Consider the following 13800-nt stretch of genomic DNA (forward strand, 5'->3'; position numbering starts at 1 on the left):
TTCTCAAAAGGAGGCTTTTGAAGAACAGACAAAACCAGATTGAGATCGGTTTTGTCTGATTACGGATGTAACAGATCTCCTCGGAGAAGCCAGATGACGCATCCCCTGAATAAAAGTGCGAATCAAGCTATTAGTAGCCAACGGACCTTGGGCTTAAATAGCCAAGGCTGACACCTGGTCCTTGATAGTGCCCAACGCCAAGTGCTGCTCAAACCCTTTTTGTAAAAAGGCCAAAACTCTAGCTATAGAAAACAAGCGAGGGTGCAGCTGCAGCTATTCACATTACAAAATGTACAATTTCCACGTGCAATGAGAGATCTTCCTAGAAGTCGACGTCCTGGCCTTCAAAAGGGTAGGAATCACAGAATCAGAAAGGTCTCTATCCCTTAACACCTTGCTTTCAACAGCCAAGCCTTTAAAGCCAGTGACCGTAAAGCAGGATGGAGGAAGGGTCCCTGAGACAGCAGATCTTCCTGCAGAGGAAGTCTCCATGGAGGATCTACGACCATTCTTACCAGGTCTGCGTACCAAGACTGCCAAAGCCAGTCTGGTGCCACCAGAATGACCAGAAAGCCCTCCACCTCCACCCGACGAAGAAACCGTGACAGGAGTACAAGTGGGGGGAAGGCATAAATCAGCCGATACTGGCTCCAAAGAGCCCCCAGAACGTCTGTGGCGTCGGCCATAGGATCCCAAGATCTGGCCACAAACCTCTGGACTTTTCTATTGAGGCGAGACACAAACAGATCCACCTCCGGAGTCCCCCACCAGGCACACAGGAGGTGAAACACCTCCGGATGAGGGGACCATTCCCCTTGGACCAACACCTGACAACTCGGTTAATCCACTTGCCAATTCTCCACACCCGGGATGTGGACTGCGGAGAGAGATGGAACATTGGCTTCCGCCCAAACCAGAATCTCGGCCACCTCCTTGGCCGCCAGGACACTCTTGGTGCCCCCTTGATGATTGATGTAAGCCACAGCCATGGCATTGTACGACTGTATCCGAACCGGAGAACCACGTAAACGGCTCGTCCAGTGGTACAGGCAAAGCTTGATCGCTCTTAGCTACAGAATGTTTATCAGCAAGGGGGACTCTTCTGACGCACAAGCCCCTGGGCACAGAGCTTCCCTAGCACTTCACCCCAGCCTGACAGGGTGGCATCCGTGGTGATCACCATCCAGAACAGAGGCAGGAAGGACTTTCCCTGACACAAAGCAGGAGACTGGATCCACCAGGATAGAGCTGACCTCGTGAGATGACTCCAACGAATCTTCTGGTCCAATGACCGAGGGTCCCTGTTTCGTTTTGCTAGAATCTCTTTCTGCAGAGGCCTGGAATGAGACTGAGCAAATGGGACCACTTTGAAGGTCGACACCATTAGACCCAGGGCCCTCATGCAGGCCCGCAGGAGGACTGATCGGTTTCCATCAGCAACCCAATTGCCCTTTGCAACTTCTGAAGCTTTTCTAAGGGGAGAAAGACCCCTACAAGAGCAGATTAGATAGTCAGCCACAGATAAGTGACCCACACGGATGTCGATAGAGCAGATTTCTTGAAATTGATAGTCCACCCGATTTCATGAAGGGTCTGAACTGTAATAGAGATGTTGTCCAACAGATACGAATGAGAGTCTGCTTGCAACAGGAGATTGTCCAGATAGCCCCAAAATTGAGATTCCTCTCTGACGTAACAGGGTCAACATAGGGGCCAGGACCTTGGTAAAAACTCTGGGAGTGGAGGCGAGACCAAAGGGTAATGCCACATATTGAAAATGCTCCTCTGTCACCGCAAAGCAGAGGAATTTCTGATGCCCCTCGAATATAGGGACGGAGATACGCATCCTTGATATTGATGGAGGACAGAATATCCTCCTGATTCAAGGATGCCACCACCAACCGAATGGACTCCATGCGAAACTTCTGCACCCGCACAAATAGGTTCAGAGCCTTGAGATCCAGGATTGGACGCTCCTTTCTGGGCACCGTGAACAAGTTTGAATAGAAACCTTGAGAGCGTTCCTGCGGAGAAACCGACACGATCACTCCTTGGGCCAGGAGGTCCTGCACAGCTTCCCAAAGATCTTTCAAACGCTCTGGAGACATGTGAAGATTTGACTGAAAAAACCTGTTCCCCGGCCGTGACCAAAATTCGATTTTGTACCCGGAACAAATCAGTTCGCAAACCCATTTGTCTTGAACGAAGGAAGTCCAGGGTTCCTGAAAGAAGCGCAGGCGCCCCCCCCACCCCAGAAACGGGTGAGTGCAGCAGGGGACTAGGCATACGACAGTCCTGTAATAATATATAAGTATTTTTGCTTTTCATTCATTTATTTTTGTCCTGTTAATGTAAAATATTGCACACCTTTTATACATCTAACAGGTGGAGTTTTTAGCTACTGTAATTGCTATTTCTCTCCACCTGTTCTTAACAGATCAAGGTGAAATTTACACAGTGACTACTCCCTTAACAGACAGTTATTTCAGTTAGACAAGCAAAAGTTTAAAAGCAAGCAGCATCTTTCATGCTCTCATTAGGTAAGCCATGGTGTTTTTGGGAAACTTTGGTCAAAAATGATTAAAAAAATAAATAAAAATAAGATAAATAAAAAACAGATATAAAAAATATGTAATTAAAATGAAAACTGAAAATCATTATACTTCAATTTAATTCTTAGAATTACATTGATTATTAGGATTAAAGTTAGTGTATAATTAATTGTTAGGGTCATGTGAAATGTTAAGAGGTGGTTTCATTGCTGCAAATATTTAATTTACATTTCTTTTGGCACCACAGGCAATACAACTGCACCAGGCTCCCAGCACCTTTTCCTTTTACAGCTGCTCCTACAGCTTAAAAACGTCTCTCCATCTTATTCTATGTGTCCATGGAAACATAGACTTTTAGGAGCTGTAAGTGGCATAGGCATTTTCAAGCTGCAAAAAAAAAAACCCAGGGCCAGTGCCTTTCGGAGCAACAGCGTTACAGCTGTAAAAACGCCAGAGGCGGCTAAAGGTGCGTTAATGCTGTATACATCCTTAAAGCACGTCAGGCTAAAAGTTAAGCTATAGTAAATGGATTTGGGAGTGGAAAATAGAAAAGGGCAGAGAAACGCGGCTAAACGCTAACGCCAATGCAAAACGCTTCTAAAATCACGTTTTTACAGCCACTCTTTCCTGGCATCAGGACTGCTTTTGCAGCACGTTTTTTTAACGCCCTGTGTGCATAAGGCCTTAAAATCAGGGTTCTGATATGTATGGGCTGATTTGATGTTTTCCTGATATTTCATTTAAAAATCTTATAGTATTAGTACTTACAGGTGGTCCAGGTAGTCCATCTCTGCCAATCTCACCGTAAGGACCAGCTGGACCCTACAGAAAAGGAAAAACAAAGATTACCACACACTAAATATTACAGTGATTAAAAATTACAAGTGTGATTATAGTAATTGTAAAGTCTCATTTAAAAAAAAAAAAAAACATGTTATACTTACCTCTGTGCAGTTGGTTTGGCACAGGACAGCCCGGATCCTCCTCTTCTCAGGTCCCTTGTTGTTGCTCCAAGCCCCTCCCTCCTGTCGAGTGCCCTCGCAGCAAGCAGCTTGCTATGGGGGCATCCAAGCCGAGCTGCTGCTGTGTGTCCATTCAGACATGGAGCTGCCATTCGGCCCCACCCGTCTCTCTCCTCATTGGCTAACTGATTTTGATTGACAGCCGTGGGTGTCAATGGCACCATGGGTGTGTCTCAGCCAATCAGGAGAGAGTGTCCCAGACGGCCAAGGAACTCACGGACATCGTGGTAAGAGATGGGGCTCAGGTAAGTATTAGGTGGTGCTGGGGAGGCTGCTACACCCAGAAGGTTTTTATCCTAATGCATTAGGATAAAAAAACCTTCTGACTTTACAATCCCTTTTACAATCTCTTAAAGCACAATTGAACTGTATCTGAGCACCACAAACTGAAAAAGCTATTTAACTCATTTTTAATATCCAAAGAAAACCCATCTATCCATGTCTTCACGCTTTACTGTGTTGAGAAATCACTTTGAAAAACACCCCATAGCATTGCTAACAGCGGCCATCTTGAGTAAGGGCAGATGATTCATGTAGCATTTACTACATGGAATCCATCTGCCCTTAGGTCAGGCATGTCCTCAAAAAAAAAAAATGCTCATGAAGACTTATGGGATGTAGGACAATATTTTGGCCCAGGACCAGAAATCAGGAAGCAACTGAAGAAATAAAAAATAAATAAATAAAGTTTAACACAAGATAATATATCTTCCTATCAATTTACCAATGCTAGCAGCATGAGGATTAAACCTAGTTAATATTGACTGGGAGAGTTTAGTTCCACTTTAAAGGGAAAGCTAGTGGTTTGTACAACATTTTCTTTCTCTCTTTCTTTCTTTCTTTTTTGTAATATAGTAATGACAAGATTTGAAGATAATCTTAATTTTTGAGAAAACTATGTGTGATGTATAGTATAAATATAAGGAATAAGGTAAAGAAAGTATTACAAATAACAAATTAGCAATATGTTGTATTCTCGGTTTGACAAAGCAGGAGATGCTTTGGGCTCCATTTCAAATGTAATCTATATTTACTCCATATGTTGAAAAACGTCTGTTATTTACAGAACTCAATAACTCAATCTGAAATATATACACAAGGTCCTGCTGTACATGTACTGACTCATCCCTTATCAGACAGATCAGTACAAGGTATCAGTGACTACCACTGTGATCGTCATGACCAAAAAAAATCCCTCCCTAGTGACCCGTACTACATCCACTTTGTTAAAAAACAAAACATAAAAAAAACAATTGTTTTTGCACAACAGGAACATAAGTGACAATTAAATGAATACAATTATTAATAAAATGTGTTTTATAGATGCTGAAACATGTCTTGTAAAAATATTTCTAAATCAGTGCGAGTTGAAAGCTTCTACCTTCATCATAACTACATATTCAGCCATATTGTTGTGATAAGAAACCCAGCATTCCTGTAGACACTCAATGCCCCATGCTTATACCTTCTCAAAGATTGACATTTCCAGTGCAGTAAACCTAAAGATTGAGCAAGGTATGTCTATTTAGCCTCATGTTGCCTGCACAAATGCAGAAAATCTAACAGAAGAAGGGGAAATGTTTGGCTGAGTACAGGTAATATAATTGCAAAAATGATAAATGATACACCTAAGGTGTACTAAGCTGCGCTCACCTAAAGGTGCAGTGTGCAATAAATAACAACAAACTCTTAAATATAAGGTGCATAAATTATAAAGTGCATCAACTAGTGGCAAAGCCAATGTTTGCAAGATAAAGTGACCTGTAAATCACAAATTATGAATATAAAGTGCTTAACCAGATAGATATTACATCAAATATTCTTATAAAAGTGCATATAGCCAATAAAAAGTGCATCGATAGTCAGTGAATACATGAATCATAAGTAAAGTCCCATGCACCAATAAATAAATAAATATATATAAATGGTGCAGTCTCCAAGGGATGATTCTTCCTCATGAAACAAATCTTCACTCCCTTCACCACATAGGCACCCGATGTGTGGGAATGCTTACCAGAAAGCACCGACCCCTTAATTACAGGGGGTCAATGCAGGCAGAATGATACCATAGTGACCAGAATCCAAAGTGAAAGGCCGAGCCCTCCTCGAGCATCCACTCCACAAACGCTTGTATAACAAAAAAGCTTCACACTCCTCCGCCACCTCACGCTCTTCAGTGATATGAAAATGAAGGAATGGCCAGAATGGTGAAGTACGTTCAAGCAGTTTATTAAGAATAAAGTGGACACACATCATAAATAGATAAATGGGCATTCAACTCAGGTTCCGGAATTGACACGAGAAGGTGCCGCTTCCACGTTATTCAATCCGCATCAATCGGTCCCGGAAATGGCAGAAAAACAGCGTGATTGTGCTCCAATGCTCCCGACCGGTTTAGTCAGCACACAGGCCGTCGTTCTCAAGGGTCATATGACCGCAATCACTCTATTGGTATCCTAAATAGGAGTTCCGATCCCCTCTTTCAGCCAATCAGCCTGAGTGACACCGATAAAGTTCACCCACCGGAAATGATGTCTTTGTGACCGGACACAGTCACACTATCCCGGAAGTGCGGTCGGTCAATATTAGACACCCACCGGAAGTGATGTCTCCACAGCCAATGCGTGATTCGCAATGTCCCGGAAGAAGGGCAGGCACCTTTCCCATAAGGTCATTCCGTCCTCACCACAAACATCCGGGCAATCGCGATCCGCAGGCAAAACGTCAGTGACAACAAACAGCATATTTAATCACTTCCGGAAAAGAAAAGGGGAAACTACAATAATAGTCTTAATAAACAATACTAATCCATTCTTCCGACCACCGAAATGAATGGCAACATATACAAAAATAGGCGATTGGTGGCAGAGGGGGATGTATACCCAAATATACAAATAAAATCCAATAAAACATAATTTAAATGTACGACAGTATTAGTGTTCAATATGATATTGAACCTTTTGGCTCATATAGGCCACAGTTTTTATGACATAATGCTCAAACCTCTAATCACTCAAAAAATTTAAAAATCAATTTATTAGCCAAAAGAAGGCTTTTTTAATTAAAAATGTGTATATATCTTATGTGCGACATTAAAACATTTTTTTTTATCCTTTTAATCCTTTTAATATTCATAAAGAGGAAGATAATTTAATAATTTATTAATTCATTGATAATTTATTAGTAAATTAATAGTTTATACACTGTCATTTATATCCTGTCCATTCAATAATATTTATTGGTTTTATTATTGGTTTTAATATATAATCTTAATTAATAAAAAAGTTAGCTTCCTGGTGTGTTTGATAAAGTCTAAACCTACCTCGCTTTTAATTAATTAATTAATTCTCCATGTCGCACATAAGATATATACACATTTTTAATTAAAAAAGCCTTCTTTTGGCTAATAAATAGATTTTTAAATTTTTTGATTGATTAGAGGTTTGAGCATTATGTCATAAAAACTGTGGCCTATATGAGCCAAAAGGTTCAATATCATATTGAACACTAATACTGTCGTACATTTAAATTATGTTTTATTGGATTTTATTTGTATGTTTGGGTATACAATCCCCTCTGCCACCAATCGCCTATTTTTGTATATGTTGCCATTCATTTCGGTGGTCGGAAGAATGGATTAGTATTGTTTATTAAGACTGTTATTGTAGTTTCCCCTTTTCTTTTCCAGAAGTGATTAAATATGCTGTTTGTTGTCACTGACGTTTTGCCTGCGGATCGCGATTGCCCGAAAGTTTGTAGTGAGGGCGGAATGATCTTATGGGAAAGGTGCCTGCCCTTCTTCCGGGACATTGCGAATCACGTATTGGCCGTGGAGACATCACTTCCGGTGGGTGTCTAATATTGACCGACCGCACTTCCGGGATAGTGTGACTGTGTCTGGTCACAAAGACATTATTTCCGGTGGGCGAGCTTTATCGGTGTCACTCAGGCTGATTGGCTGAAAGAGGGGATCAGAACTCCTATTTAGGATACCAATAGAGTGATTGCGGTCACATGACCCTTGAGAACGACGGCCCGTGTCCCGACGAAACCGGTCGGGAGCATTGGAGCACAATCACGCTGTTTTTCTGCCATTTCCTGGACCGATTGATGCGGATTGAATAACGCGGAAGCGGCACCTTCTCGTGTCAATTTCGGATGCTGAGTTGAATGCCCGTTTATCTATTTATGATGTGTGTCCACTTTATTCTTAATAAACTGCTTGAACGTACTTCACCATTCTGGCCATTCCTTCATTTTCATATCACTGAGGAGCGTGAGGTGGCGGAGGAATGTGAAGCTTTTTTGTTATACAAGCGTTTGTGGAGTGGATGCTCGAGGAGGGCTCGGCCTTTCACTTTGGATTCTGGTCACTATGGTATCATTCTGCTTGCATTGACCCCCTGTAATTAAGGGGTCGGTGCTTTCTGGTAAGCATTCCCACACATCGGGTGCCTATGTGGTAAGGGAGTGAAGATTTGTTTCATGAGGAAGAATCATCCCTTGGAGACTGCACCATTTATATATATTTATTTATTGGTGCATGGGACTTTACTTATGATTCATGTATTCACTGACTATTGATGCACTTTTTATTGGCTATATGCACTTTTATAAGAATATTTGATGTAATATCTATCTGGTTAAGCACTTTATATTCATAATTTGTGATTTACAGGTCACTTTATCTTGCAAACATTGGCTTTGCCACTAGTTGATGCACTTTATAATTTATGCACCTTATATTTAGGAGTTTATTGTTATTTATTGCACACTGCACTTTTAGGTGAGCGCAGCTTTGTACACCTTAGGTGTATCATTTATCATTCTTACGTTTTTACGATTGAGCCGCAGCTCCCCATTTTTTGCTTCACACCAATATATGTGCACTTACATATACATTTATTTATTCACCTATTTAGTTTACATTAATATAAGTTTGTGTGCTACACATGCACATTCTTTATTTATTTAGAATTTGCAATTTATCCATTTGCGCAGGTATTATTGGCGCTTAACGCCAATTATTCTATTAATATAATTGCAAGAAAGAGAATATATATATATATATATATATATATATATATATATATTTATATATATATATATATAATCTATCTATATCTATATATATATATATATATATATATATATATATATATATATATAATATATATATATATATATATATATATATATATATATATATATATATATTATATATATATACATACACACACAGTATCTCCCAAAAGTGAGTACACCCCTCACATTTTTGTAAATATTTTATTATTTCTTTTCAAGTGACTACACTGAAGAAAGTACACTTTGCTACAATGTAAAGTAGTGAGGGTACAGCTTGTATAATAGTGTAAATTTGTTGTCCCCTCAAAATAACGCAACACACAGTCATTAATGTCTAAGCCGCTGGCAACAAAAGTGAGTACACCCCTAAGTGCCAATGTCCAATTTGGGCCTAAAGTGTCAATATTTTGTGGGGCCACCATTATTTTCCAGTACTGCCTTAACCCTCTTGGGCATGGAGTTCAACAGAGCTTCACAGGTTACTACTGGAGTCCTCTTCCACTCCTCCATGACGACATCATGGCTGGTGGATGTTAGAGTCCTTGCACTCCTCCACCTTCTATTTGAGGATGCCCCACAGATGCTCAATAGGGTTTAGGTCTGGAGACATGCTTAGCCAGTCCATCACCTTTACCCCTGGCTTCTTTAGCAAGGCAGTGGTTGTCTTGGAGGGGTGTTTGGGGTCCTTATGTTGGAATACTGCTCTGCAGCCCAGTCTCTGAAGTGAGAGGATCATGCTCTGCTTCAGCATGTCACAGTACATGTTGCCATTCATGGTTCCATCAACTAACTGTATCTCCCAAGTGTCGGCAGCACTCATGCAGCCCCAGACCATGACACTCCCACCATCATGCTTGACTGTAGGCAAGACAGACCACAGGACATGGTTCCTGTAATCCATGTCCATAGTCTGCTTGTCTTCAGCAAACTGCTTCTTGTACATCATCTTTAGAAGAGGCTTCCTTCTGGGATGACAGCCATGCAGACCAATTTTATGCAGGGTGCACCGTATGGTCTGAGCACTGACAGGCTGACCCACCCACCCCTTCAACGTCTGCAGCAATACAGGCAGCACTCATATGTCTATTTCCCAAAGACTACCTCTGGATATGACGCTGAGTATGTGCACTCAACTTCTTTGGTCAACCATGGCGAGGCCTGTTCCTGAATGGAACCTGTCCTGTTACACTGCTGTATGGTCTTGACCACCATGCTGCAGCTCAGTTTCAGGGTCTTGGCAATCTTATTATAGTCTAGGCCATCTTTATGTAGAGCAACAATTCTTTTTTTTCAGATCCTCAGAGAGTTCTTTGCCATGAGGTGCCATGTTTCACTTCCAGTGACCAGTATGAGAGAGTGAGAGTGACAACACCAAATTTAACACACCTGCTCCCCATTCACACCTGAGACCTTGTAACACTAATGAGTCACATGAGACCGGGGAGGGAAAAATGGCTAATTGGGCCCAATTTGGATATTTTCACTTAGGGGTGTACTCCCTTTTGTTGCCAGCGGTTTAGACATTAATGGCTGTGTGTTGAGTTATTTTGAGGGGACAGCAAATTTACACTGTTATACAAGCTGTACACTCACTACTTTACATTATAGCAAAGTGCCATTTATTCAGTGTTGTCACATGAAAAGATATAATAGAATATTTACAGAAATATGAGGGGTGTACTCACTTTTGTGAGATACTGTGTATATATATATATATATATATTGGGGAAAATAATTATTTGATCCCCTGCAGAGTTTGCCTTGCTTTGTGCACTGGCCCAAATCATTTGTTGGAGGGGGGATTATGGTGTGGGGTTGTTTTTCAGGGGTTGGGCTTGGCCCCTTAATTCCTGTAAAGGGAATCCTTAAAGCGTCAGCATACCAAGACTTTTATAACAATTTCATGCTGCCAACTTTGTGGGAACAGTTTGGGGATGGCCCCTTCCTGTTTCAACATGACTGCACACCAGTGCACAAAGCAAGATCCATAAAGACATGGATGAGCGAGTTTGGGGTAGAGGAACTTGACTGGCCTGCACAGAGTCCTGACCTCAACCCAATAGAATACCTTTGGAATTAATTCGAGCGGAGACTGAGAGCCATGCCTTCTTGTCCAACATCAATGCCTGACCTCACAAATGTGCTTCTGGAAGAATGGTCAAACTTTCCCATAGACACACTCCAAAACCTTGTGGACAGCCTTCCCAGAAGATTTGAAACTGTTATAGCTGCAACGGGTGGGCCAACTCAATATTGAACCTTACGGACTAAGACTGAAATGCTATTAAAGTTTATGTGTGTGTAAAGGCAGGCGTCCCAATACTTTTGATATTAAGTATAATATATATACTGAAGTTATGCTTTAAGTTTATAAAGATTGTCCTATGTCCTTGACAAAAAGTGACAGGAAACTGCTGAAGCCAGAGTTCACCTTAGGATGTTATCATGAGTGCTATTACCCCTAGAAAAGCATGTTGTGATGGAAACACCATGGACATATTGCTGCTGAACTGTGAAACCCTTTCAATAACCTGCTGAAAAACTGGATCTGCTTCTGCTGGTGCACCACTGGTGACATTGCTCCTTGTATAGACAGATCCTGCAATATATGTCTGCTGTTGTGTCCTCACAGTACTATTCAAATATAAGATCACAATACTCACAGCTATTCCCCTGCTACCAGGAACACCTGATGCGCCCATTGACCCCTGTGGGTAGAAAATCAGATCAGGAAAAATCTCATGAAAAGTGTAACATCTCACAGGAAAACATTACCCAAACCTAATCACTTAAAGCTGTTCTCAAAATTTGTGAAACCAGGGCGCAGTAAATTCTTACACATATCTTCCATGCCCCAACAATAAGAAAAAAATATATACTCATAGATTCTAGGATTATGATATGGACTATATATTTGTAGAGCACAGCTTACAGAGTGCAGTAGTCAGGATACCCCCTTACATTGGTTAGCATGACCCCCTCATACTGCTGGTCAAAATTCAGTGCATCCCCTAATTGGAAATCATTGCTGGTGGTCAGTGCTCAGTGTACCCCCTTACATTGGTGCTCAATTTTCAGAGTGCCCCTTAATATTGATGATCAGTGCTCAGTGTGTCCCCTCACAAAGGTGCTCAGTGCATTCCATTATATTGATAGTCAATAGCCAGCGTGTCCCATTACATCAATGGTTAGTGTGCCCCTTTACGTTGGTGGTCAGTGTGTCCCTTACATTGTAATTCCTGTGCCCCTTAAAGCTGATCTCGTGGTCAGTGTGTTTCTTTCTGCTCATGGTCAGGGTATCCCCCTACCCTGGTTTTCAGTGTACCTCCTTACACTGATAGTCAGTGTGCCCCCTTACCCTGGGGTTATTTTGCTCCCTTATGTTGTGTGCTCCCTTACATTGGCAGCTGTCTCTCCTGCCACCATGCTAGGATAGGAAGTGTGTTACAAGAAGGGTCACCAGATAAAAATAAAGGAAAAAATCCAGAAAAAAAAAAAAAAGAAAAAGGAATGCAGCCACCACATCTACTTAGGTAACGTTTAATTCTGTAAGCATAGTGTATACTGTTACAATGATCTGACTAGGGATAACTCAAGAAGAAAAGTGTAAATCTGGTCAAAAAGACAGATTGTTGGTAGTTTTCACAGCAGATTCATTCTTACCAAGCAACAACAACAAGAACATTTTAATTGTTAGCTGGCAGCAAATGAAATCCCCAGGGCTGCTGCACGTGCATAGGATATTTGTTGCTGATATTTGTGTTAGTCTAGTCAAAGTAGACTGTAGTACTGCTAAAATGAGGAGGAGTTTCCACTGTGTCCAACCACACTTGAATTAATCAACTTGGGCTAATTGAATCAATTGCTTGTAGGCCCATTTTAGTTGCTCTAGACATGATACCCAATTTCAAAAACACATGAAAATGTGTTGATCATATCCTATGCTTGTGTGACTAGCTTAAAGTAAAACTATAGGCAAAACTTTTTTTTTCATTTTGGATAGAGCAAGGAAGGGTTAAACCCCTGTCAGATTTTTTTGCCATCTATCCTGCCCCATAACCAAAACAGGAAGTGAGAGGAAATCCCGGAAAATTAAAGGAATTCCTTAGGGATCCCCAGGTCACCAGAACTAGTGTCCCCATCAGAAAATGTCCTATTACTTTTCTAGGGAAAACCCGAAAATCATGATTTTCTTTTGCGTTCACTTTCAATAATAATGGTAAACAGAACAAATGGAGAGTGTAATCTCCCTAATGGGGGCACAGACAGCAAAAAAATCTGGCAGGCGTTCTAATCACTCTCAACTCTATGCAAAACTAAAAAAAAAAGTTTTACCTTTAGTTATACTTTAAGGGTGAACATGAATTGATTGAAACGTAAAAACATGACAGTCCTATCAAAAATAACTTTCAACTAAATGTTTCAATAATAAAGCAAAATGCTTAAAGCGGAGCTCCAGGCTCCTTCAGAAAAAAATTAAGTCAGCAACTACAAATACTATATCTGCTGACTTTTAATATTGGGACACTTTCCTGTCCACAAATCTAGCGGTGTCCTCTTTTGTCCAACTTTTGAATATACTTTCCGTTGCTGCCGCCGCCATCTCACTAAGAGAAACCGGCAGTAAAGCCTTGCGTCTTCACAGCCGATTCATGCTGTGCTTTGTATATGGCCCGGCGGCAGAGAAGGAGGAGGGGGGCCAAACTTCCGGCTGAGTTTGCCACGGCGAAAGGTGCTAAATGTGGCAGCAGAAGGGGGAGGAGGCAGACAACTGGAGCTTCCCCTTTAGGGTGGAGCTCCGCTTTAATAGTTTGCCTTAAAGTTTATCTTTAACCTAATAACGGAATTTTTGTAAAATCTTACCTGTAAAATTCCTTTCTCTGAGTCCTCCGACAGTCGCCGCCTCTTCATATTCGTCACAATGGGGTATTAGACTTTGCTCCGAAGGAGTAGCTAGGCAACAGAATATGTTAACATTAAAGCTTTTAACATATCCCACCCACAGGGAGTGGTCCCCTCAGTCAATACCCTCCTACTTCCTGCAACCATATCTCAGTTTCAGTGGAATAGCAGTAGAGTATACAACCAAACCCCAAAAGAGGGGCGGGGGCGGCGACTGTCGGAGGACTCAGAGAAAGGAA

The 13800-nt window shown here is 41.4% G+C and overlaps 1 protein-coding gene across 1 annotated transcript in view; it reads right to left on the bottom strand.

Moving 5' to 3' along the window:
* The window catches only part of LOC309560568 (uncharacterized protein), a gene marked incomplete at its 3' end in the record, with an annotated part of 405804 nt that overhangs the window by 42848 nt on the left and 349156 nt on the right, over positions 1 to 13800 (bottom strand). Inside the window, exons 31-32 of the mRNA XM_082264193.1 lie at positions 11323 to 11367; positions 3321 to 3374 (exon numbers count right to left, since the gene is read on the bottom strand). Of these exons, the coding sequence (XP_082120319.1) occupies positions 3321 to 3374; positions 11323 to 11367 (99 nt within the window). The remainder of the gene's footprint in view (positions 1 to 3320; positions 3375 to 11322; positions 11368 to 13800) is intronic.

This window comes from Pelophylax lessonae (genome assembly GCF_965119305.1).
Source record: "Pelophylax lessonae genome assembly, chromosome: 7".
Taxonomy (NCBI): Eukaryota; Metazoa; Chordata; class Amphibia; order Anura; family Ranidae; genus Pelophylax; species Pelophylax lessonae.